The 24,262-nt window shown below is 42.5% G+C and overlaps 1 protein-coding gene across 1 annotated transcript in view; it reads left to right on the plus strand.

Annotated features, from left to right (window-relative positions):
* The first annotated feature begins 388 nt into the window (after positions 1-388).
* Positions 389-24,262, plus strand: part of STK24 (serine/threonine kinase 24) — a 41,233-nt gene continuing 17,359 nt past the window's right edge. Inside the window, exons 1-4 of the mRNA XM_077343851.1 lie at positions 389-571; positions 7,124-7,354; positions 20,363-20,419; positions 24,100-24,208. Of these exons, the coding sequence (XP_077199966.1) occupies positions 527-571; positions 7,124-7,354; positions 20,363-20,419; positions 24,100-24,208 (442 nt within the window). The 5' untranslated portion in view covers positions 389-526. The remainder of the gene's footprint in view (positions 572-7,123; positions 7,355-20,362; positions 20,420-24,099; positions 24,209-24,262) is intronic.

A 24,262-nucleotide genomic window follows, 5' to 3' on the forward strand; every position in this document is an offset into this window, starting at 1 on the left:
GAACTTCCGAACTTTATCGAAATCCTCCTTCGGGAGGCGGCGGGCGGAGGAAAGGAAGGAAAATAAAGGCGGGAGTTGAGGAGAGGCGGTTGGCGTGGGAGGAGCCCGCGCGACTGCCGGCCCGGAGGGGTGGAGCGAAGAGCGTAGCTCCTCCCCGTCCCCCTATGCCCTCCCCCCACCGTCGTCGATGACGGAGCCTGGCACGCCTCCTCCAACCCCGGCTGCGCTCCCCTCCGCGCGCGTGCGCCCTCCAGCACTCGCGGGCACGTTCCTTCCGTAGTCCGTTGGGGGTTAGCCTTGGGTGCTCGTGGGGAGGGCGGGGGCAGAGGGAGCGGGGTGAGGAGGAGGATGAGGTGAGGCGCGACTCGGAACGTCCCTGGAAGAATTGAGAGGGGAGGGGGAAGGGCGCGCGCAGAGGACCGGGGCGGGGGGGGGGCAGGCAGAGGGAGCGAGGGTGCGCGTGCGCGTTGCCACCACCATCACCACCACCACCTCCTCCTCCTCCTCCTCTACCGCTTCCGTCATCATGGCTCACTCCCCTGTGCAGCAGCCCGGCCTGCCGGGGATGCAGGTGAGAAACCCGCCTCCACTCTTCTCCCCCCCCTCCCCCCCGCGCACCTTGACTCCATTGGCGCGTGAAGGTGGTCCTGGGTTTAGAAAAGGGCGGGTAGGCGCCCCCCCCTCTGCCCCCTTGCCCTGACAGGGTCGGGAGTGGGGAGGGCTGGCCAGCCACACACTCCTCCCCGGATTCTGAGCTAGGCGAGAGAGAGAGAGAGAGGGCGGGTGTGTATGTGTGTGTGTTAGTGTGTGTCTTTTCCTTTCTTGCTGGGGGAGGCATAAGCAGTAGAAAAGCGGTCTGGGTCAGAGGGGGGAATCTGTGGGTGATGGAGCAGAAGGTGGCTGCGGTGGAAGGATGACTCCAGCAAGGCTCTGGCAGCCAAGGCGTGTGGGGCGGGAGTGTTATTCCACTTCCCCTGCTCTATGGAAAACCCTGTCTTGATTTAAGGGCACCGCCTTGCCCTATTTGTTTTTTTGTTTTTTTTGTGGGGGGGAGGTATATCTTCTCGTGGTGTGTTTGTGGCGGAGGGGAGGCGTCAGGGTGGCTGAAAATAATGTTGCTGTGCCTAAGGTCCACAGCCTACAAAAGCAAACCCTGGATAGTTTGTGTCTAAGAGAGTTCAGGACCACAGTATACGCTTAATGCGGTCAGCTGAAACCAGTGAGCTGAGCTTAGGCTAACTCTGCATCTGTTTGCACTCTTGGTGACCTTCAGAGTGACCTGCGGTGCCCACTTGACTCAGCGGGGAGCGCTTCGTGACTTGGGCTGTGCAAGTTTATTGTACAGCCATAGGCCTTCACCAAGTTCAAAAAGACAACCATGGGCAATAAAAGCAGGTCAACGGGTTCTAATCAGAAAAAGAGAATTTGTGGAGTGTTGTGTCTACGTATAGATAGTTGTATCGCTAAGACTTGCTTTTCTTGTTTTTGTTAGCAGTGTGTATGGCAAGTTGGCAGTGTGGTAACAGCCTTGAAATAATCTTTGTGGCCATTTGAAATTCTAATTTACAGAGCATGGTTAAAGTATTTGCTGCCTCTCAAGCTCTCCCTTATATCCTTACTAGGAGCCAAGCCCGTTGCATTCAGGAATACAACGGGTGCTAGATTGGGGGGGGGGGGGGTTAGGTGGAAGAACTCTGCAGGTGGCCTCCCCCCGGACCTGGAATGGCTGCAGGCAGCTGTTAGGGAATTCACCAGCAGGGGCAGCTCCCCCAGGACAGGAATCTGCAGCCTTTTAGCCTCAGAGGGAAGTGGAAGTAGGAGGGGGGTGGTCAGGAGTGGAGGACGGAAAGCGATTGACTGATCGCTGGACAAACAGGCAAGCCAGTTGGAGGCGGAGGCACTTAGGGGCGGGACAGCCACCCTGAGTGGGTGTTAAGCACTGAGTGGCACTTAAGCCATGAGACACGCTCCTCCTCCAAGGGCTTACCAGAAATATGTGGAACAGAAGATGTCTTAATAAAAAGCTTAGACTTCAGTAACTATTGGTTTTTCTTCTTGAGACTGCAGTAACTTAACTGTTGAACAAAAGTTATTTTCACACATGATTGAGTAATATAAAATATATATCTGAGAGAGCATATGACAAATGGAGAAGCAATGTTAAACCACATATTTTATTTGTACCATATTTTTTAAATTCCAATCCTGATGAGTCCAGTGTATCCATCTATAGCAGCGGTCTGCAACCTTTCGGTGGCTGCGGACTGCTGCCACGGGGTGGGGGGAGAGGGCGACCCGGGGCCCCGCACACGTGCAGCAGCCCTGCCGCGTTTGCGCCCCCCCCAGACTGGAGATGTGGAACAACACATAGTTTATGCAGGGGTAGTCAACCTGTGGTCCTCCAGGTGTTCATGGACTATGGTTTATCAAGATGGCAGGATAATTTTGCTTAGGCCCAGAGACTATGTTTTCCATAAACTGCAGCAGATATAATTTGGTCTTGGCTAGTGGTAGGGGAAATGGGGGGGAGGGTCATGTGTCTCTTTGCAAGCCTAACCCTATTCATGTGCAAGATCATAGTGGGCTGAGAAATATACAGGTTTACCTTACACAATGAATCATGAGGTTCAGCATTTAACAAGTTTAAAAAAATCTGGTCAGACATTGATCAGACTTTTCAAAAAGCATTACTTTTTGAGAAAAAAAGATAAGTTATTGTGAAAATATGACACTTTAAAAAGAAGAGTTGGTTCTTATATGCCGCTTTTCTCTACCTGAAGGAGTCTCAAAGCGGCTTACAATCTCCTTCCCTTTCCTCTCCCCACAACAGACACCCTGTAAGGTAGGTGAGGCTGAGAGAGGCCTGATATTACTGTTTGGTCAGAGCAGTTTTCTCAGTGCTGTGGCGAGCCCAAGGTCACCCAGCTGGTTGCATGTGGGGGAGTGCAGAATCAAACCCGGCTCGCCAGATTAGAAGTCCACACTCCTAACTATTGCACCAAGCTGGTGTATTCTAACCTAATGGATATCTGCCTTGGTGGCCCTGTTTATTTTTTTGTTTAAAAAAAAGCAGTATTAAGTAAGAGTCCTGTGATTATGGGCAGTCTATTTAATAGTACTTCTTTTAGGCTTTTATCCAAATGAATCTGTGATTATAGGTTTTTACAAAATGAAATTAAAGCAAAGGGGGGGGGAACCTTGGCTGTGGTCAAATAGGTGGTCAGTTAGCATTATTTGCCTAATCCTCTTCCCCATGAGTAGGAGTCACCCAAGCAGTCCGATGAATGCTTGTCAGGTCATTAATACCTTGCAATCAACTGGATTTAAAGTCCACAGAGGATTGAAAAAGAGTAATGTTGCCCTTTGTAAATTTGTGACAGAGATTATTAACCAAAGCCTCAGTGAAAGTTATGTTCTGCATCTATCTATAAAAATGTAAATAGGAAAGTTTAGATTTACACAGTGTCTGTTCATTGGATTGGATGTTGCATTTTGTCATATTTCAGGTATGGAGTTTGCTTGGTTTATTGTCAGCTGCTTAATTCTTATTTATAACCTGCTGATTCCTCCGAAGATGGTAACTTTATTTTTATGCAACTAATAAATTAGCAGAAAGCTGTTAATTAGTATTTATTACTTATGAAGTGCCCTAGAAATAACTTTAAAAACTCCCTTGCCCACAAGTTTATTTTAAAGTCTGTAAGTACCTTGCCCACAAACATTTCTACAGTGTTGCTGAACATGGTTTGTCTGAGTTAGTCATTTGGAAAATTGGGGGGGGGGGGGGGAAAGAATCCTTCCTGGAAGGTTCCCTGTTTGGCTGCCTGGAGGAAATTTTCATTCACCCTAAACAACCAGGCTAGTTGATGCACAAATAAACATGCCCAATACATGATCACATTTCCATTGTATTTAGCAGTTCTTTCAGTAAACTCTATATGTATCTATATCTGTATGTATTGCTGTAAAGTTGAAATATGAAATTTTATTGCTGTTCATAATGGAAGCAATACTTGTCCAAAGGAAGTCCTTACATTGTCTCCTTAGAAAGATATTTATACATAGAACTATTTACTAGCTAGGTGTTCATAGTTGACAGTGTATTAATATATTTAATCCTATGCATATTCTGGGTTGCTTTTAAGAGCTACAGGCCCTGCGGGAGCTTTCAGTGTTCTGCAGGGCCTGCAAAACGGAGCTCTTCCACCAGGGGAGAGGAGTGCCAGCGTGGTTGAGGCCAGCGTGGCAAGGAAGATCTGATGGCTCCCCCCAGGATCAAGAGCATAACACTCGCTAGGTGTTCTGCACTCCCTCCTCCTGCTCCTGTATTAATTTCTCTTTTTGAGGGGTTATTGGGGTGCAGTCCGCCATGGTCTTTTAAATGTTGTTAGGAGTCTGTTGAATATGGAGGTACCTCCGTTATGGTTTTAATGGGGTTTAACACAGACAAATTGTAACCCGCCACGAGCCAGTCGTGAGAGTGGCAGGCAATAAGTCCAAATAATAAATAAATAACAAATAAAAATGAGTGAAGATATGGAAGGCATGAATACACTTCCTGATTTCTACAATGCTCCTTTCTGCTGCCTCTGTGCTTGTTTATTTGTTTATTTTGGTGGAAGGGATGGAAAAAGCAGGTGGGTATATTGTAGCCATACTTAGTTGGATCAGGCATTTTAGTATTCTAAACTGGGCATAAGCAGTGTAGCATCTTCTGATTTAGTAGAATTTCCCCTCAGCTTTTTGTTGGGGGTGTCAGCACAACACCCTATTGCTACGTGTTACTCAGCCGGAGTAGATTCTCATAGAGTGTGTGATGTAAAACTCTATTGGACTTTGCTACAAAAGTCTAGCCACACCTGTATGATTCGTTAATGTATTCTGTATCAGTTTCCTCATTCCATTTCTGTCTTGCGTTCCATTACGGATTCAAGGTGGCTTATGTAGGATGCCCTGAAACTCTCCCATCCCAGCACTGACTACACCCAAGTCTGTTCAGATTCAGCAGGTTGCTGTGTCGTGTGACTTCCAGCCATATTTTGAAACCTTGCAGCTTGCTTGAGTGTGCAGTGCAGCAGATGCTAACAGTTGTTTTGAAATCTGTTTTCTAGACAGATTCCCCTCCCCCCAAAACAACAACAACATTATTTTAATTTTGTAGGTTTTTATGTTGCTGTAATTTGAAATATCAAGGTTGACTCAGCCTTCCATCCTTCCGAGGTCGGTAAAATGAGTACCCAGCTTGCTGGGGGGTAAACGGTAATGACTGGGGAAGGCACTGGCAAACCACCCCGTATTGAGTCTGCCATGAAAACGCTAGAGGGCGTCACCCCAAGGGTCAGACATGACTCGGTGCTTGCACAGGGGATACCTTTACCTTTACCTTTAATTTGAAATATTAGTATCAACTATTGTGAGACAGACCATGATTTTTGTGTGCCCTTGTCTTGGGTTGACAAATAATAAGTAAAAAAAAAACACCAAACAAACCCATAGGTGAGGCTAAGAGAGCCCTGAAGTTACTGCTCGGTCAGAACAGCTTCATCAGTGCTGTGGCGAGCCCAAGGTCACCCAGCTGGCTGGCTGCATGTGGGGGAGCACGGAATCAAACCCGGCTCGCCAGATTAGAAGTCCGCACTCCTAACCGCTACACCAAACTGGCTTAGTACGGATCAGTGAAGAGGGCTCACATTTATATGCACAGTCCGGTCTTTTGCATCACACAAGTCCAGTATAACTGCAGCCAGTGTCCTGTCTTTAATGTGCATGTACGTGCTATGAGGCTTGGTTAGTTTAGGATGGGAGACCACAAAGTCCAGGGTTGTTGTGTAGGAGCAGGCAGAGGTCATCGTAAGTAAGCTGTCATTTGACAGGAACAAGTTATGAAAACATGCTCACCAGCAGTGAAAATACTTACACTTCTCCGTTTTTGTGTCTTCTGATTCTGACCACCAGCCAAGAAGATAAAATGTTGGCTACCAGCGCTGGACTGACTTTGCTGTTAGCGTGACAATCGCTTACAGGCAGCTTTCTCCATCCTGACCTTTGGGACCTTGTTCAGCGAGGCCCACCATTACGGACGTGGCCAGTAAGAAGGCCATGCTGGGATGTGGAGCTTCCTCAGGAGGGGAGTGTGCAGAAGTGTTCTGGAGTTAAAGGGCACGCCTGCTTCTAAATTGGGGATGTGCATTTGTAACCTTGACAACTGTGAGGCAAGAGAGTCTGTTATTCCTACTGTTTCGGCTGGGTGACATCATAATGCCATACGAAAGGGAAATTGCCCCTTCAAGAAAAGCATTCTGCACTACACGAATGCTGTCAGAAAATATGACTGGAGTTCATGGTCAGCGGACACTTCAGTGTGTGCCTGTGTGCCTGCTGTGCCTTGCGTAATTGGGGCTGTCACGCTGCATTCTGTTACCCTATAATCCTTGCTGCTTATTAAAAAGCAGGCTAGTTCATAGCCTTCAGGGTTGTAGAGCAGTCATTGAAAGTATGTTGGCACTGTGTGGTGAGGGTTTAGTAATCCAGAGTGATTTGGGGGAGGAGGCAGGACTGCAGTGGCCAAGGCAAGAAAGCTTCTCCCCCCCCTACCCCCCGTAGCACTTTTGTTCTTCCCAACACTTCCCATTCTCTGGCCTCTTGCTTTTTTATGTCACGTATTTTCCTATCTTCATTTTGTAACCTTCCGGATATATCACATGGATACAGATTTGTCTAATGAATAAACCCATACTCAGAACTTCTATTTCCATTTTATGTCATTAGGATTCCTATAGATTCAGGGGTTTTGACACCTATTCATTTCTGTAGCAAAGCCTCCTTTAGACAAGGGACTGTTATGTTTGCTGGATGAAGAGTATCAGATTGCACAATAAAATCAGAGTCCAGTAGCACCTTTAAGACCAACAAAGATTTATTCAAGGCGTGAGATTTCTAGTGCAAGCATTCTTCCTCAGATTGCAGGGAGAGACATCACTAAAATAAGTTGAGTCTATAAAGTAATTATTTTTTCAGGTCATTTATGTATCAGCCTGCCCTACCTGCAGCATAAGTGAGCAGTGATGTAAAATAATGGAATTGTAAAACCTTAAGATGTTTGTCTCTTCTGTATTTTTGCCAGAATCTGAAAGCAGATCCAGAAGAACTTTTTACAAAACTGGAGAAGATTGGCAAAGGTTCCTTTGGTGAAGTTTTTAAGGGAATTGACAATCGAACTCAAAAAGTTGTCGCTATTAAAATAATTGACTTGGAAGAAGCTGAAGATGAAATAGAAGACATTCAACAGGAAATCACGGTGCTAAGTCAGTGTGACAGCCCCTATGTTACCAAATATTATGGATCCTATTTAAAGGTGAGACGTTTCCTTTTTATGCTGCATTCAAAATATTCCTAAATTACCAAGGGAAATAGTAGAATAAATAGCTTTCAGTGGAATAAAATATACTTTGAACTCCAGATAAACTTATTTGTGTCTCTTTCTTCTAAGATTCGTGCTATCAGCGTAGAGAGTATTTTGTAGACTTGCTTTAATGGAAAGCACTGTATTAATGGGTGTTTCAGAAAGAATGCACATCTAGGGGTGTGGGGAAAATTGGCATTTTTCAGGGTGGGTCTATGGGCTGAAACTGTTTCGGTATTTCTGTGATTTTTTAAAAATCTTGACTTTTTCAGGGCCCAAAAGACGCAAGAAGAAAAATATCATATTTTTTAAAGCCAGCCTAACACTGGGGCTTCCTTGGCTTCTCCAATTCAGTTGAAACTCTGCTGCAGGAGAAGCTAGCCTCAGGGTTTGAGTTCAGTGGAGAGGTCTCTCCTCACCATACATGGGCCTGACTCAGAGGGCTTCTCTTGAGGCGCAGTTTAAACCATGCCATGGAAGAAGCTGACCCCAAGATCTATGTGCAGACCTGGCTGAGACCTCTCAGCATCGCTTTCCCAGCCAAAATAGCACAGAGCTCTCATGCCATATGGCCTTAGCTGGTATTTGGTATAGCTGAATATCAATGAATAAAAGCTATAAATTCGGCTGTATTTAGGCTCAGCTCTGCGAGTAGCTGATCAGATTCTCTGATTTTTGTTTGGCTTAAATAAAACCCCATAATATCAATAAGGTATTTTGGGGGGCTCCATTTATGCTGAATGCGCACCCCTCATTCATACATATTCTTGCAATTTTGATTAAGCATGATATATTCTGAAATTGGTTGTGTGTAAACACACAAAGAAGGTTACAAAATGAGTATATTGTTTAAATGCTAGTTGAACTGCAGTGGTTTCCTTTACAAAACCCTGACAATTGTGGTTTGACGAATTTGCTAAGACTTGTTTGAGAACTTTGATATCTCTTACAGAACTACAGTTCCTTGGGTTCCCTGTTCAGTGAGGCATGCTTAATTCTATAGTGTGGATGTGTTCCAAATTTCAATTTGGTAGCAAAGATCATTTAGCATTTCTCTTAAATTATATAACTGTTTTTGTATCTGGCCTTTCTGAGTATCTCAACACGCTTAGATTCCAGTCCAGTAGCACCTTAAAGACCAGCAAGATTTTATAAGGTATGATCTTTCAGATAAAGAAGGGAACTTTGATTCTTGAAAGCTTATGCTCCCCCCCTCCCCAATCTTGTTGGTCTTTAAGGTATTCCTAGGCTGGAATCTAGCTGTTATACTTACAAACATGGTTACCCCCTGAAATATTATCATTCAAAGTTAAGTTCTATAGGTTGTCAAAATTCCCTTGTAAATCTATTGCTTTCCCACTTCCACTACACTGTATGCCTGAACAGCTCCTTCCCTTTATTAATTCTCCTCCCCAAACAATCACACTACTACCAGCCAAAGGGTTGCTGTAGATGGCCAGACACTCCCCCCCCCCGTGTTGTGGTTACAGTGTTGCACTTGGATCTGGGATATCCCTGGAAACATGAAAGTTGCTAACTGACCTTGGGCCAAGCTGATCACAAACTCTTAAGATTCAGTTGTGATTGTACAGTAGGAGTGAGAACACTATATATGCCACCGTAAGCTCTTTGGAGGAATGGGGTGTGTGTGATGATAATGCATTGATAAATAGAATGGCTGCTGCACTAGCTTTCTATAGAACAGCACCTTTGGGAGTAACCCATGAATGCATGCTGCGACATTGGGGACAGTGGCCTGAATGATGACCTCAGTCTTTAGAGGTATAAGAAAAATGCCTAGAATATTAGCCTGATAAAGTGACACACAATTTAAGTTATGAGGCTAGCAGCTTCCTTACCAATTCTTATTTATTGTGTTTTGTTGTCATTACGGGATAACCAGTTTACGTTGGATGCAGTTAATTTTTTTCCAGGCACACCTGTAATGATATTGGTGTGCCGTTTCATGGCAGGAGTCTGGTACTTGGTGTAGCTTAGTTACCTTGGTCATCGTGAAGGACCAGGCACAGCTAACTTATCCAGGATGTTGTTTCTGTTTAATCTGAAATTAGCCTCTGTTTTGTAAGAATTCTTGGCTTCCTCTTTAGTTGCTGGCTAGAGCTGAAAGAAACACATACTTAGAGTCACATGGCACAGCTCGAGCTGAGGATTGTATGCGTTGTGTGCTTCCTTGTTAAAAAGAAATACACACAAGCAGAAGTCCCTGCGCATGTTAGCAAGATGGATTTTAAGTCAAATTATTGCTTTGACATGCTAGCCTGTCCACAGAGAAGTTTTTAAAATCTGCAGGCCCATATCTCTAGTCGGCTCCAAACAAGCCTCCCATTTGTGTGTTTCAGCTTTTAGCATTAGAGATCTTGGAATTCACTCGGCAACCGTTCTGAGTTTCATGCAGTTTGTGGTCTAGGTGTTACTACAGCTGATTTCTGAATTTATTAAGCTAAATGATGGGGGGGAAAACCCTAGACCTATTTAATGTAATGGTGGCTGTCCAGTTTTGGTAGAGATTTCTAGGCTGTACTGCTGTCAGAGTTACCCTGCAATTATGCATACTCCTGGGGAAACTGGTTCTTCAGGATGTTCATGTCAACATACTTTCAGGTATTGAATTGCTGATGCCTTCTTTGTAGTCCTCAGGTTTCCAAAAAGAAAATGTGTTAAGTTCCTTTGGGCTTGGCAATCTTAGTCAAGGTTCTTCCAAACATTTCTCAAATTATATGCAGGTGCTCTCTTTCTTGTCATAGTCTGTGTTTGATTTGTAATTGGCAGCCTAATGCTAGCAAACAAGGAGCTATTTTGGCAAGGATACTTTGCTGTGGTTGCCATTAATTATGATGGCATCCATATACCATTAGGGTATATCAAGTCTTCATGTAAGTGAAAATAAACTCAGGGTCAGGCAGTTAATTTCTTTAAAGCATACCAGTTGTGAAAGCAAAGTGGCAGAGTGTGCTCCCCCCCACCCCCCATTGTGTACTGTACACTAACAGAGGAGTAAAACTGTGACTACTGGCCTCATTCCCCCATGTCTACACAGACAGACAGACATCTGTAGGGAGCCTTACGTGTGTAAGCATTGTATTCTTGATTTCGCAGTGTTTTCAATTGTATACTAATGGTTTATGAAAGTACAAACAAGAAAATTGGGAAACTGCACTTCCCCTGAAGGACCTCGCAACATGAGTTTGCAGTTTCCCTGAAGTACCAGGTTTACAGCTTAGAAGTACTGTGCCTGAAGATTTAGTTATTTATTTTATTTTACAAAATTTTATATTGCACCTTTCTATCCTCAGGGCTACCGAGGTAGCTAACAAATTTAAAATGTACACAAGAAAATGACATCTTAAAAACCAAAAACCAACAAAAAGCACATAATTTAAACAATTAGAACCAGAGCTAAAATCATAAACATGCAGAAACTACAAAACGACAGTTAAAACATCTGTGATCTTTTCTGCCCAGGAGAAGCTATAGCTGCCAACCACCCAAAGCTGATAAAAGGCATGCCTGGCCACAGACCATTTATTTATTTTACTTATTTGTTAATTTATTATATTTTTATACTGCCCTTCAATATGGCTCAGGGCGGTTTATCTAGCAGAGTAGGCCTGGGTCCAAAAGTAGTCTATTACAGACCTGGGGAGCATATCTAGAACTAGCAATACTTTATATCCCAGGGATACTCTCATCTGTGGTGCTTAGTGCTTTTGAATGACTTTGGCTGATTACTAGCTCCTCCTTAAAAAGCAAGATCTGACAATGGTGATTGGTACTCTGGTCACCTCCAAGTTAGACTGCAACAAAGTGTTGTTGATGTGGCTACGGGTTAACTAATAGGCTCTAATTGGCTATTAGTAGCCTCTTGTGGTGCAGAGTGGTAAGGCAGCAGACACGCAGCCAGAAGCTCTGCCCATGAGGTTGGGAGTCCAAACCCAGCAGCCAGCTCAAGGTTGACTCAGCCTTCCATCCTTCCGAGGTTGGTAAAATGAGTACCCAGCTTGCTGGGGGGTAAACGGTAATGACTGGGGAAGGCACTGGCAAACTACCCCGTATTGAGTCTGCCATGAAAACGCTAGAGGGCGTCACCCCAAGGGTCAGACATGACCCGGTGCTTGCACAGGGGATACCTTTACCTTTACCTAGGTCTTTTGAGGGGTAGGGTATATATTCGATCAGTTAACTATTTCCAGCTTTTTATGGAATATACTTTAAGGCAGAAGTCATAAATCACTCTTGGGGTCATGAGCTGTTTAGGATCCTTGGGTGAGTGTCACCATTTAGAGCTCCTGGTGTGAAGTACCAGTTGCAGGATGACAATTCCATCTCGGTCTTTAAAAATGAGCATTTTGGGTTGTGTGTACGTGATCTTCCATTGGCACAATCTTTGGCGTAAAAGTACTGAAGGGTCAGTGTTACAGAAAAACTTCAGAAGATGGAGCAGACTGAAAATCAAACAGAAACAGTGGAATATTGCTGGAACATGCAGTTTTAGAAGCAACAGAATAGCTGTCAGCCTTGCAAGCTGCATCTCTGGTGCAAGCGACTGCGTTGCTTTCAGGAGACAAACTGGTTGTGCAACCCATAATATCCGGGAAAGACTTGAATAAGGAGGAGCTCCTGAGTGGAGAAATCCGATCTGCAGCTTAAAAAAGGAGAAGCTTCTCTCTGCTGTTTTGTGTTTTAAACTGTGGGCCCCTTTTGCTATACCTTTGTCTTCTGCTTGAGTTTCGGCAGCTCTAATTCTTGTAACTGTGAACCAACCATTCAGCAACCGTTTAAAAATCACATTCTACAATGCAAGAAAATATAGCTGACATGGGTCCCCCTAATATGGGCCCAGTGATTCCAATGTTCAGATAAAATACAGCTGTATGTGAATGCTTTGCGGCATGGGGCGGAAGAAAGGCCTATGGGAAACCAAACCGTGCCCCGTACAGCTTTGGATATACTCAAGAGTCGAATGGCTCTTCTTTCCTTTGCATTTTTAAGCCCCGTTATGCATTTGACTTTTGAAAAATATACAGCTTGTCTTCATAGAATCATAGAATAGATTCATAGAGTTGGAAGGACCTCATGGGTCATCTAGTCCAACCCCCTGCATTATGCAGGACACTCACAACCCCATCACTCATCCACTGTAATCTGCCACCCCCTTGAGCCTTCACAGAATCAGCCTCTCCGTCAGATGGCTATCCAGCCTCTGTTTAAAAATTTCCAAAGATGGAGAACCCACCACCTCCTGAGAAAGCCTATTCCACTGAGAAACCGCTCTGTCAGGAACTTCTTTTGAATTGAGTGTTATCTGTTGGAGAAATGGCTTTCTCTGAATAACAGGTTGGAGAAACCTGTTTCACCACTAGATGGCCCTAAATTATCAGTGTACCTTGTGCAACCAAGGTCAGGTGTCTGTCTTTTAAAAAGAAAACTGTTTTGGAGGGGTCCACTGACTATTCCTTCTGCCCTCTGAGGTTCAGATTGGCTAAAATAGGCAGCAGCATCTTCATCCTCATCATCTTCTTTTTCTATTTCCACCCTGTGTCATGAAACTCAGGGCAGATTACAATAGGATTAAAAATATACAATTGTATACAACAGGGGTAGTCAACCTGTGGTCCTCCAGGTGTCCATGGACTACAATTCCCATGAGCCCCTGCCAGCATTTGCTGCCAGCGTTTCCCAAGGGGCTCATGGGAATTGTAGTACATGGACATTTGGAGGACCACAGGTTGACTACCCCTGGTATACAACATACGAATTAAAATAAATACATTAAAACAGAATTAAACTGGTTGCCCACTCTTCTATCATGGGAAGGGGAGGGGAAATCATAAAGATAGCCATTTCAGTTGGTCTGTAGGTTCTATCAAGGAGAAAAACTTAATATATGCTGAAAATCCTAGCTAGTTAGAAAATCCTAGCTAGGATACATGGAGTCTAATGAGCAGCCATCTGTTGAATGGAACATGGCAGGGAAGAAGCATAATTCTAGGAGTGAGGGAAAGGACCTGATTTGGTTCTTTAGAGAGACTGGAGAGACATAAATCCGTGAAGATAGTGCCTAATGTGCTAAACAAGGGGTAGTCAAACTGCGGCCCTCCAGATGTCCATGGACTACAATTCCCATGAGCCCCTGCCAGCGAATGCTGGCAGGGGCTCATGGGAATTGTAGTCCATGGACATCTGGAGGGCCGCAGTTTGACTACCCCTGTGCTAAACTATGCAGTTTATAAATGCCTATCGTAGTAAAGTATACAATAACTTTTGAAACTCCTGCACAAAATATTGGATTCTGTGATTCTCCCCTCCCCCCATCCCAAGAAAGGATACATTGCTTAAACATTTCCATTTTTCTAATAGTTTAGGCAGACGCTTTCGGTTTTGTAGGAATGTGTAGTTGAAACATTCAGTCTCCTAGCAAGACATTGGTTTCAAACTTTGGCCTTGCTTGTAAACTTTGGGATGAAAACTGCTCTGATAGAGCATGTCAAACTATTTGTTTAGACAGCACTTGTGAGCTATGTTGCTCGTCTGGTGAAATTACTTCTATTTTCCCTAGTGTATGCAGCATGGCCTGTCAGGAAACAGATTTTTTTTTTTAAAGGCTGGATAATTTAAGTGAAAAGAATGAATATGCCAGGTGCAGAACAGAATTATTTTGTTGATCACAGGGAACTTTTGGCTATCTTGTCACAAGGATTTGTGTTTAGAAGATATTTGAGCTCATCCGTATCTACCCTCAAAAGGATACCGTCCAAGGGAAGCAAATATTCGTCATGGGACTGAGAGACTTCAAAGGAGGGGAACCGTTCCCCAGCTTCTCTTCATTAGTTCTGCACAGTGATTTGAGAATTATCTTCAACACGACCGTTTCCATCTCTTAAAGGGCTTTTGGGGAGAAATGATGAAACTCCTATAATGACTGTTAGCTGAGTTCACCTCTTTTGGCTCAAGGTCTTCTAATTTTCAAGACAGTAAACTTCACTGTTGGCCAAGTTATTCTAATTGCTTCAAAGAGGAGGACTTTTTTTTTGTAATTAATAGATCTCGTGTGCGTTTTACATTTGAAACAAAACTTGAATGTCTGAGGGGGAATGAGTGGGGCTCTCCCATTAAATTAATGTGCCTACCTGTTAATATATGAAAACAGGTGTGTCTTTCACAGAAAATGACATTTGTGGACAAGAGGTGTGAAGTCTTTCTCTTTCCTTGTTCTGTGCCCCTTCTTTTTTAGTTGTGACTTGACAATGCTTCTGGTATTAGAACTAGACTGAGAGACAATGCTTCTGTACTTCGTACTGTGGACTGTTCTTGGATAATTTGTCTTTATTAGTCGCTGTAAGCATCAGTCTCCATAGCACTTCATGTTCATTCTTGTCTCCCCTCTGTACCAGGTCTTCATCAGTGCCAGAAATGGTGCTTCATCTGCAGCAGACAAAGGACCAAATAGTCAGTTTACTCACAGGTTTTATAAAACTGGCTTTTTCTCACAAAAAACTTTATTTTTTGTGGCATCTTAAAAAGTAACTCTGAATGTGCCACAAGCCTCTGTGGGTTAGAGCCACTTCATTAAATGTAGTCTTCAGTCAACAAGGGTGCATCCACGAAAAGACAGTGAACAGTGGTTTTGAAGCTATGAAATGTAATGGGTACCGTCTGTGACATTCATATGTCTCCCAAGGAAGCAAGACAAATAGTGACCATTCTCATTTGCTTTATTTGGTAAATAAGTCTTTCTAATTATATTAAACACCATCTGTACTGGGTGAATTTTTCTCTATTTACAACCTCAGTTGTTATACCTACATTTAGCAATTTCACGTTGCATTCTCCTTTTTAAGATCCCTCTTGAAAAACCGGTGACCTTTGGGTCAACAACAGACTCTTCTGTGAGGCTGGAATGTTCTCCCACTGTCTTTTGAATGTTGCTAGATCTTATGTCAAATATGTTTTGTCTACAGTTATTGAGTTTTTAAACTGGAATAAATCTGGGATAAATTGAGATGTCTCAGTCCTAGTTGTTTGCTTATGGTGCAGTACACTCCCTTTGTATAAATATTCTGAAAATGGTTATAGCGCTGTTTTGAGAGGTGACTTTCAAAACCAGGGGATGTTGATTAAAAGAATATAAATGGGATCCAAGCACCATCAATATGTTTAGGTAACTTTAATTATTTGGATAACTTTAATTATTTTTAAATTGCAATTTCCTTGTTGGATAATTTCCAGGCTCTTTCCTTTCTTTAGAGGCTTATAGAATACCATGATATTGTGGGTTAATAAAGTAGTACTCGCAAAATATTTATACTCAAGACATGCAACTCTAAAGATCCATCTACAAGTGTCGCAGAACAGCCATGATGACCAGTAAGCACTGCTCCATTCTGCCCTCTGAAGTATCTAGCATCTATCTCCTGTCCTGAGTCTTTGCCTAGTGACATACTACTGTCTTGGCTCATCTGACCCTTGGTGTGGTTTTTTCTATCACTACTGCCACCAACTGATTGCTTTAGGAATTACCTACCAGAAGGGCCTGTACTCCCCATTTCTCTTTCTACATTGTCATTTTAAGGATCCGCATGCGGCCTGCATCTCCTGCTATTTTTCCACTGTCATCTCAGACTTGCTCTGTGGTATACCACGGAACTGCAGGAGAGGAAGAGGGAACTGAGATAGCTAGAGTGAGTGTGGAGGAAGGCTTATAATGAAGCTGCAAGAACATCCTACCACATGCTTATGAAAGCGTATGAGATGGCAGTGAAGGTGGCAAAATGGGAGTTTTTTGCCACTTCCATAGCATCTGTGAGCTCTTGCCTGACACAGTTGTTTAGGGTAGTTCAATCTCTCACCACCCTTGAGGAGGGGCGTGAAAATTCTAGTCAATTGAATTTGAGCTCTGAAGTATTAGCAAGGTTCTTTCCGGACAAAGTCTTGTCAAATCCACAGGGACCTACCCGCCATGCTGGAGACAGAAAGGGAACTGGAGGCTTTGTAGCTGTTGCAGGGAATAATGTTTGATGGCTTCAGGCGGCTCTCTGTAATTGAAGTAGACGTGTTACTAGGGTTGGTGAGGGCGACTACTTGCCCCCTTGATCTCTGTCCATCTTAGGTGCTTAAAACAAGTGACCAACGGATATTGAGGGATATTGTCAACCTCTTTCTGTCATCCGGAGAGTTCCCAGGGGCACTGAAGGAGGCAGTGATCCTCCTATTACTGCAAAAAACAATGCTGGGCCCATGGAACCCGGTCAACTATTGCCCAGTCTTGCATCTTGCGTTTATGAGTGAGATTGTTGAAAGGGCTGCTGTGGACCAGCTCCTGGCATTCTTGGGGGAAGGTTCGTTGCTCGACTTATATCAGTCAGACTTTCATCCGGCCACCAGATGGAAACAATGCTGGGCACTCTGATGGATGATCTTTGGTGCTAGCTGTGTAGGGGGCCCACATCCAGCCAGAGCTGAGGCAGCTGCATTGCTTGCTAGTTGCGCCCTGGATCAAATTCAAGGTTTTGGTATTGACCTTCTAGGCCATTTGCCATCTGGGCCTAACATACCTGTGGGACTGCCTATTTCCCTATGCCCCTGAAAGGCTCTTTACTATACGGGTATGAACTTGTTGGTGATCCCTGGCCCACAAGAAGCATGCCTGGCTTTGACCAGGGCCTTTTCAGTCCTGGCCCCAAGCTGGTGTCATTTGCCTATCACTCACTGTATACGTAGAGCCTCTTGTGGCGCAGAGTGGTAAGGCAGCCATCTGAAAGCTTTGCCCATAAGGCTGGGAGTTCAATCCCAGCAGCCGGCTCAAGGTTGACTCAGCCTTCCATCCTTCCGAGGTCGGTAAAATGAGTACCCAGCTTGCTGGGGGGTAAACGGTCATGACTGGGGAAGGCACTGGCAAACCACCATGAGTCTGCCATGAAAACGCTGGAGGGCGTCACCCCAAGGGTCAGACATGACCTGGTGCTTGCACAGGGGATACCTTTACCTTTACCTTTACACTGTATACGTGACTTAGCTGATCTTATTCTAAGGCAAGTTTTTTATTTTAGACCAGGCTTTCTCAACCAGGTTTTGGAAAACCCTGGGGTTTCTTGACAGCCCTGGAAGGGTTTCCTGAATGGGTGGAAGTTAATTAATTTTAATGTATATATTTATATTTGTTCGATATATGGTCGATCTACCCCTGGCATGGCCAATTATGAGCCTGGAGGGGGTGGGAAGGGGGGGCTCCAAGTGCTTATGTACACAGCTGTGCTTTCCAACCATATTCTGTACCATCAGTCCACTTTGGGGTTATTTAGAAGCCTGAAAAATGTTTCAGGGGTTTCTAAATGGTAAAAAAGTTGAGAAAGGCTGTTTTAGACATTACAGTGTTCTGGCCATTTTATTGTCTTCAGCCAAGATGGCTCTTAACATTTCCAAAGAATTGATGATTGGTACTTAGGAACCACAGAATTCCCTTTTCCCGCCTGACTTCCGCTAGGTGAGAGAAAAACTTTCAAAACTAAGTTTGGATGTTTTGTGAGCCCAAACCTTGAAGTAAAAAGATATTTTTGTATAACAAGTAGGGACATTCTATATGAGAAGGAGGGAAGTCAATATCAGCAGCATTGTGGCTATGAAATGTCCTTTTCTTTTTGTCAGGATCCTACCAGCAGTTCAAAAACAGTTTTGTTTAGATGTTTTGAAATTCAGATTTCTGGTTGTTACATAGTGTGTTGCCTACTGTTACTCTATTTGATCTGGGATTTGATTTCTGTGCTCTTGATCTGTCATTTTGTTCTGATATTTTGATATATTTTTGCAAGCTGTCCTGCAGATCTTCTTGAGGTTGCAAGAGCTGGCTCCCAGTTGAATTCCGGATTAAGTTTAAGGTTTTGGTACTTAACTTCAAGGCTGTATGTGATCTGGGCCCAGTATACCTAAGAGACCGCCTCCCTACCTATACCCCCAGAAGAGTCTTACACTCCGCCACCTCCAACTGGCTGATGATCCCTAGCCCCAAAGAAGCACGTTCGATCTCAACAAGGGCCAGAGCCTTCTTTGTCCTGGCCCCCGAGCTCCCTGAAGAGATTAGGGCTCTGCCCGAACTCCCACAATTTCACAGGGCCTGCAAAAGGGAGCTCCTCCACCATTTGCATGAGGCCAACCGAACCAACTTCTGCTGGTCCCACGTCAGACACCCCCTTCCATCCCTGAATAATCTGACCTACCTAAGGGTTCTGTCAAAGTTACTGTTCCAGTTGAAATATTGTTCTAGTTGACGTTTGTTATATTTGTTATCATGTTCTATGTAAAATGCCCAGAGCTGTATGGAAGGGACAGTATAAAAACATAAATGAATAAATAAATGTTCTTATATAGATTGCCTGAGGGAACTGGTAGTTTTTTAAAAAATAAGAAGATGGTCTCTTCTCCCCTGTTAGAACTTCTTGGTCGTGAAAAAATTATTTATTTATTTATTTATTTATTTATTTATTTATTTATTTATTTATTTATTTATTTCTAGCCTACCTTTCTCTGAACGCTCAGGGCAGGTTATAACATATAAAATCACACAATTAAAATTTTTACAAAAATTTAAATATAAAACCTTAAACCTCAAAATGAATTAAATGTATTAATTACCCCCCGCCCCGCCCCAAAAAACCCGCTTTGCCGAGCGCTGTATCTTATCCCAAAAAAGAGAAGGGGTACAATATGTTAGAATATCATTCCTCTGATGATGGCTAATTGAGTGTAGGAAAGCCAGCGGAAATTCCGATGTATTAGTCCGCATTTATCTCAATGTTCTAATTTCTCTCTTGGCTTATTGGGAGGCTACCCTTGGGGCCTTCCTTCAGGCAGTCTTTGAGAATAGTGTAGAGCGCTTCTGATAACTTTGTTACTCTGAAAGTCTGCACTAAAGGCTGAAGTTCTCAAAATACACTGAGTAGTCTAATTACCAGGCTTTGCCTTCCTAGATTTAGATCTCTGTCTTCATTTTCTGACTTGGATTAATTGAAAAGCTGGTTGGATATTTGCAGGGTCAGCTGAGGTAAAGTTATCAGTTGTAAATAACCTCTGCTGTGTGTTGGCTGATACTGTGTTGGCTAAGTGATAAAGCTCTGCTCCTGGTAACTAATCTGTGATAGCTTTTCAAAGGCATGAAACTTCAGTAAGTACGTGTTGGGAATGCTTGTATAAATCAGCCTGAAACAAATTGATCCCAACCTGCAGATGAGTATTTTTTTTAGAAGTAAACTTCCATCAGTAAATAAGATTTAATTGAGAAATCATATCACAAACCAAACAGACCCTTTGTCCATTATATATTTATTAATTTGATTTATATACCGCTGTCTGTGGGCATGTGCCGTCGATGCAAACTTTTTGCCTTTTATCAGCAGTGTCATACTTCATTACAAACTGTGTTTGAAGATCTCATTGTATACGTGAGTCCAGTGATGATGGGAGTTGTTGCAGAGTTTTGAAAAAGAGGAGTTCTGCTGGTCCCATGGAGTTGCATTTTGCTTTGGATCCAAGAAGCAATCAAAGAGATTAAGTCACAGGAATACGGGATTTCTGATACCAAATGAAGATTTATTATTGTACTAGTGAAGGGTTGGGAGATTCATGTTTTTGTGTTAGGAAGGAGGAGGGAAAGGGGGGGAGAACTTCACGAGGCCAAGTATAATTGAGTGTCTAATAGTATACTGTTTCATGAAAAACATCAAAACTTCTGGATGTCTTGTAATATCAAGGAAAATACATGCTATTTGTGATATTATTTGTATATCAAGTGTGTCCTGTTAATTAACCTGTTTTTCATTTATTTGTGTTTAGAATGCATACTTAAACACAAGTGTTATATGAAACCTGCAGCTTATATAGCAAAAAGTTATTTGATAGTGAAGAGTTCTTATAGTTTGTCACTATTTAGATGCAATTTTATTTTCATAGGATACAAAATTATGGATTATCATGGAATACCTTGGTGGAGGTTCGGCTCTTGATCTAGTAAGTAAGCAGCTTTTATTAATAAAATTAATACAGTTACACTCATCTGAATGTACAATTGTTGTTCTGGGCAGGGAGAGGAGCATTAGGGTAGAATTTAAGATTCACAAAAGGGAATAAAATACTACGCTTGCAACCTTCAAAAATACATTGCTCACTTTAGAGTCAATAACACTATTCGTTTTTAGAAAGCAAAAAGACAAACAGAAAAGGAAGTTATATAAGAAAAATATTATAGATTTCAACTACACAATATAATATATAATACAAAATAATTTCACAGGCAGAAATGTTCTCCCTGATGACTCTTCATCTAAAACTTTACTTAATTCTCCCTGTCACCTCATCATCCAAATCTTAATAATTAGTTTTTTACAAAAGATTTGAACAGTATATACGAATATAACACTGCTTCTTAAAACTTGTTGCATTTGCATATCCATTTTCCCACTTTAATTTAAACTGTAATCAAAAACATTAGCACCTAATGATTCAGAACAATAATTCATCATATATTAAATACTGGAAAAAATCCAGGTCAATGATATGTTCTTATTCAACTTCTAATTCTGTATGAGATCATGTATTCTTTTAAAATATGTCTAGTATAAATTTGACTTCTGATTTCATAATTTGTCCATCTTTCCTCAAGTTTTGACTAAGCTTGGACATGCATTGCTTTTTTGTCTTACTGCATAGACAGTTCTAACTGCTGTCACATTATATTTGAATTTCTCTTCCAGAACTTTTGGTAGTTTATTCGGTCATATTCCCAATAACTTATCAGCATCTATTGGAAATTTGAATTTTAATACATTTTAGTATGTTTTGCCATAACACCATTTAATATTGGTGGCGACAAGCATTTTGGTCTGAATGCAAAAGAAAAAGAAATGTTACATAAAACTACTACTCTCCTGCAAAAGAGTAATAGAGAGACATACTAGAAGCAAGCTGAGTGCCTCTGCCAGTGCATTCAACTCTCTGGCAAGGATGGATATAAGTCTTCCTTTCCATTGTCCCCAGCATCAGTATTAGGAATAGAATCGGCTCCACATTCTGAGAAAAATGGAATGGCATGCTACACTTTGGCACATATGCCGTGGCTTGCACACACACCTCTGTTATGATAGTTTACATTCACCTGTTTATTGGATTTTGAGTTTTTCTATCCAGGGAAGTAAGAAACTAATTCTAGCAGTTGCATTCCAACGTATATTGAGAAAGGAATTGGGTGAAAGAATATGTATGTGTACCATAATACTCATTCACATGAAAGTACAAGTCACAGAAATTGTGGAGAAAATTGCTGGGGCCAGATAGGAGACTAGAGCAGAGGATACTAAGCATCTGTCTGCAGAAGATAGTACTTACCTGAGATAACAGTAGTTTTGCTCCCCAAATTTAAAAATGGACCCATATAGACATGGATCACTAGGAACAGTAAAGGTAGTTCAGCTAGGAGGCTCTTCTAGCAGTTGCTATTGGTACTAAAGAAGAATAAGGATTGGCACAAACTGGGAAATTTGGGTTCAGGGCTCGGGGTGTGCCTGAATAGAACCAAAAGCAGCGGGGGAAGTGTTAAAAGTGTTGCACCAGATCTTATGCAAATAGAGAATCTTATGTGTTTCAGCTTAGATTGTGCTGTATCCCGGATGTATGTATGCAAAATACAGTTAACTGTATACTAGGTACTGAAAAGACCATTGTCCATTAAGCGGGAAGTAACACATAAAAGTAGTTCTCTAAAAAATTGGTTCTTTTCATGTCTGTCCTCTTCCTTCCAATTGCCTTTGCTTTGCCAATTATTAGGAACAATGATTAGGAAGAGGAACAAAGTTTGAGCCCAGTGGCACCTTCAGATCTGAAGCAGTGTGCTTGCACATGAGAACTTACTCCTTGAATAAAATTTTGTTGGTCTTAAAGGTGCTCCTGACACCTTTGTTCTGCTGCTTCAAACCAACGTGGCTACACCTGAAATTATTAGGAACATAATTTTCCAGTGTCATTAAGGAACATAATTCCCCCAGTGACTTGGCAGTTGGATCTTTGGAAAAATATCTGACAGAGGGGCCTTACTTAGTGAGAGAATCAATTGCTTAGTGAGAGAATCAATCCTTTGCACTGAACAAAATGGTTTGTGAGAAATTGACTGAAATTGACTTTCAGCTTGTTCTGTAAATGGAAGAAAGTTACTGACACACAATGTTTGAGTTAGAGTTAATGCCTGCCCACTACGCATGCAACACTGAATGTCCATAAGCAGAAAACCAGGAAATAAGAAGATTCTCTGGCCAATATTTATGATAAATATATGATATATGCAGATCTCACAGCTGCATTCATTTTTTGAGCCTGATGGTTACCAGCACCTTAATGTTAGGCTGGATTCTTGTTTTACTTTGTCCTATTTCTAAAGGGCCTGGAGCAAGAATCTCTGTTCTGGGCTTTTCATCTCAGAGTGGGGTGAGCGGTACGCGACAGCTCTTCTGCACTTGCTGTTGGGAAGTAGATGCCTAATATCTCAAATACTCCAATATTTATGCATTGCCCTGAGGGGGCCTGTGTGGCCCTCTTTGCCTATGTTTTGAACAGAAGCTTTAAACTTTTGGGGATTACTAGCATAAAATGTTAGACCCTTAACTGCCAACTGAATGTTTATTTTATTTATAATTAAATTATAGTTTGCCTTCCTTCTTGGACTCAAGGCAGATTACATAATAATACCCGATAAAACCCCAAATCCTTTAAAAACCACAGATCTCAAGATGGCAGAAAATCCCTCTAAACACCCTGCGGTCATCCACAAAGGTGTTCGCCCGATGATATAGCATAGCCTGGGGGAGGGGCACTCATCTTAAAAGATCCAGCCTCAAAGACCTGGTGAAAGAGCTCCGTTTTGTAGGCCCTGCGGAACTTTGACAGCTCCATCATGATCCTCAACTCTCCCGGGAGCTCATTCCACCAGGTTGAGGCCAGGACTGAGAAAGCCCTGGCCTGGGTCAAAGCCAGGTGTACCTCTCTGGGGCCAGGGACCACTAACAGATTAGTAATGAGAGGTTTGGAAAGCCCCTCTGGGAGATTATAAATCTGTTCCTGATCTCTTGGACTTTCCTGGGGAGACTGAAGGAGACAGAGCTGAAAAAAAACATAGCTTGATCTGCCCCTGCTGAAGAAACCATAGCTTGATCCGCAAGACTTTGCCAACAGTCACCTAGTCTCACACCTGAAATTTCTTGCCAGTCAGATACACCCCAGTTATGTTAGCCTGGTGTCTAGAGGCCATGACTGAATGGCTCCAGTAGAACCATGAAGCACTCTTCCACCATGTCTATGAGGCCAGGGCAACTTATTGAAAAGGCCTCCCTACAATCCTTGCAGTTCTTCCTTATCCAACAGGCAGGGAAGGATACAATGGGAGAAGAATGGGAAGGGACTAGCTGATAGGCAGAGAACTGGGTATTTTAATGATTATTTTTTTCAATTATATATTTAAGGATATATGGAGTTATGTATTTTTAACATGTTGTAATGTCCTATAGGCGAGAGGCAGTGTAAAAAAATTGATTATTGATTGATAATAATAATATAAATAAATAAATAAACAAATAAATAAATGGCATTTAGAATTTATTATTTTCTAGGTTTTGTGGTGTTTATAATTTTTATTGTTTTTCTAGTTAGAGCCTGGCTCTCTTGATGAAATCCAGATTGCTACTATATTGAGAGAAATTCTGAAAGGACTTGATTACTTGCATTCTGAAAAGAAAATACATAGAGATATTAAAGGTAATGTTTGGGAACCTTCTGCATTTGTTAAATGTTTCCTGATTTTGAAATAAT

The sequence above is a fragment of the Paroedura picta genome, chromosome 6, assembly GCF_049243985.1.
Source record: "Paroedura picta isolate Pp20150507F chromosome 6, Ppicta_v3.0, whole genome shotgun sequence".
In the NCBI taxonomy this organism is placed as follows: Eukaryota; Metazoa; Chordata; class Lepidosauria; order Squamata; family Gekkonidae; genus Paroedura; species Paroedura picta.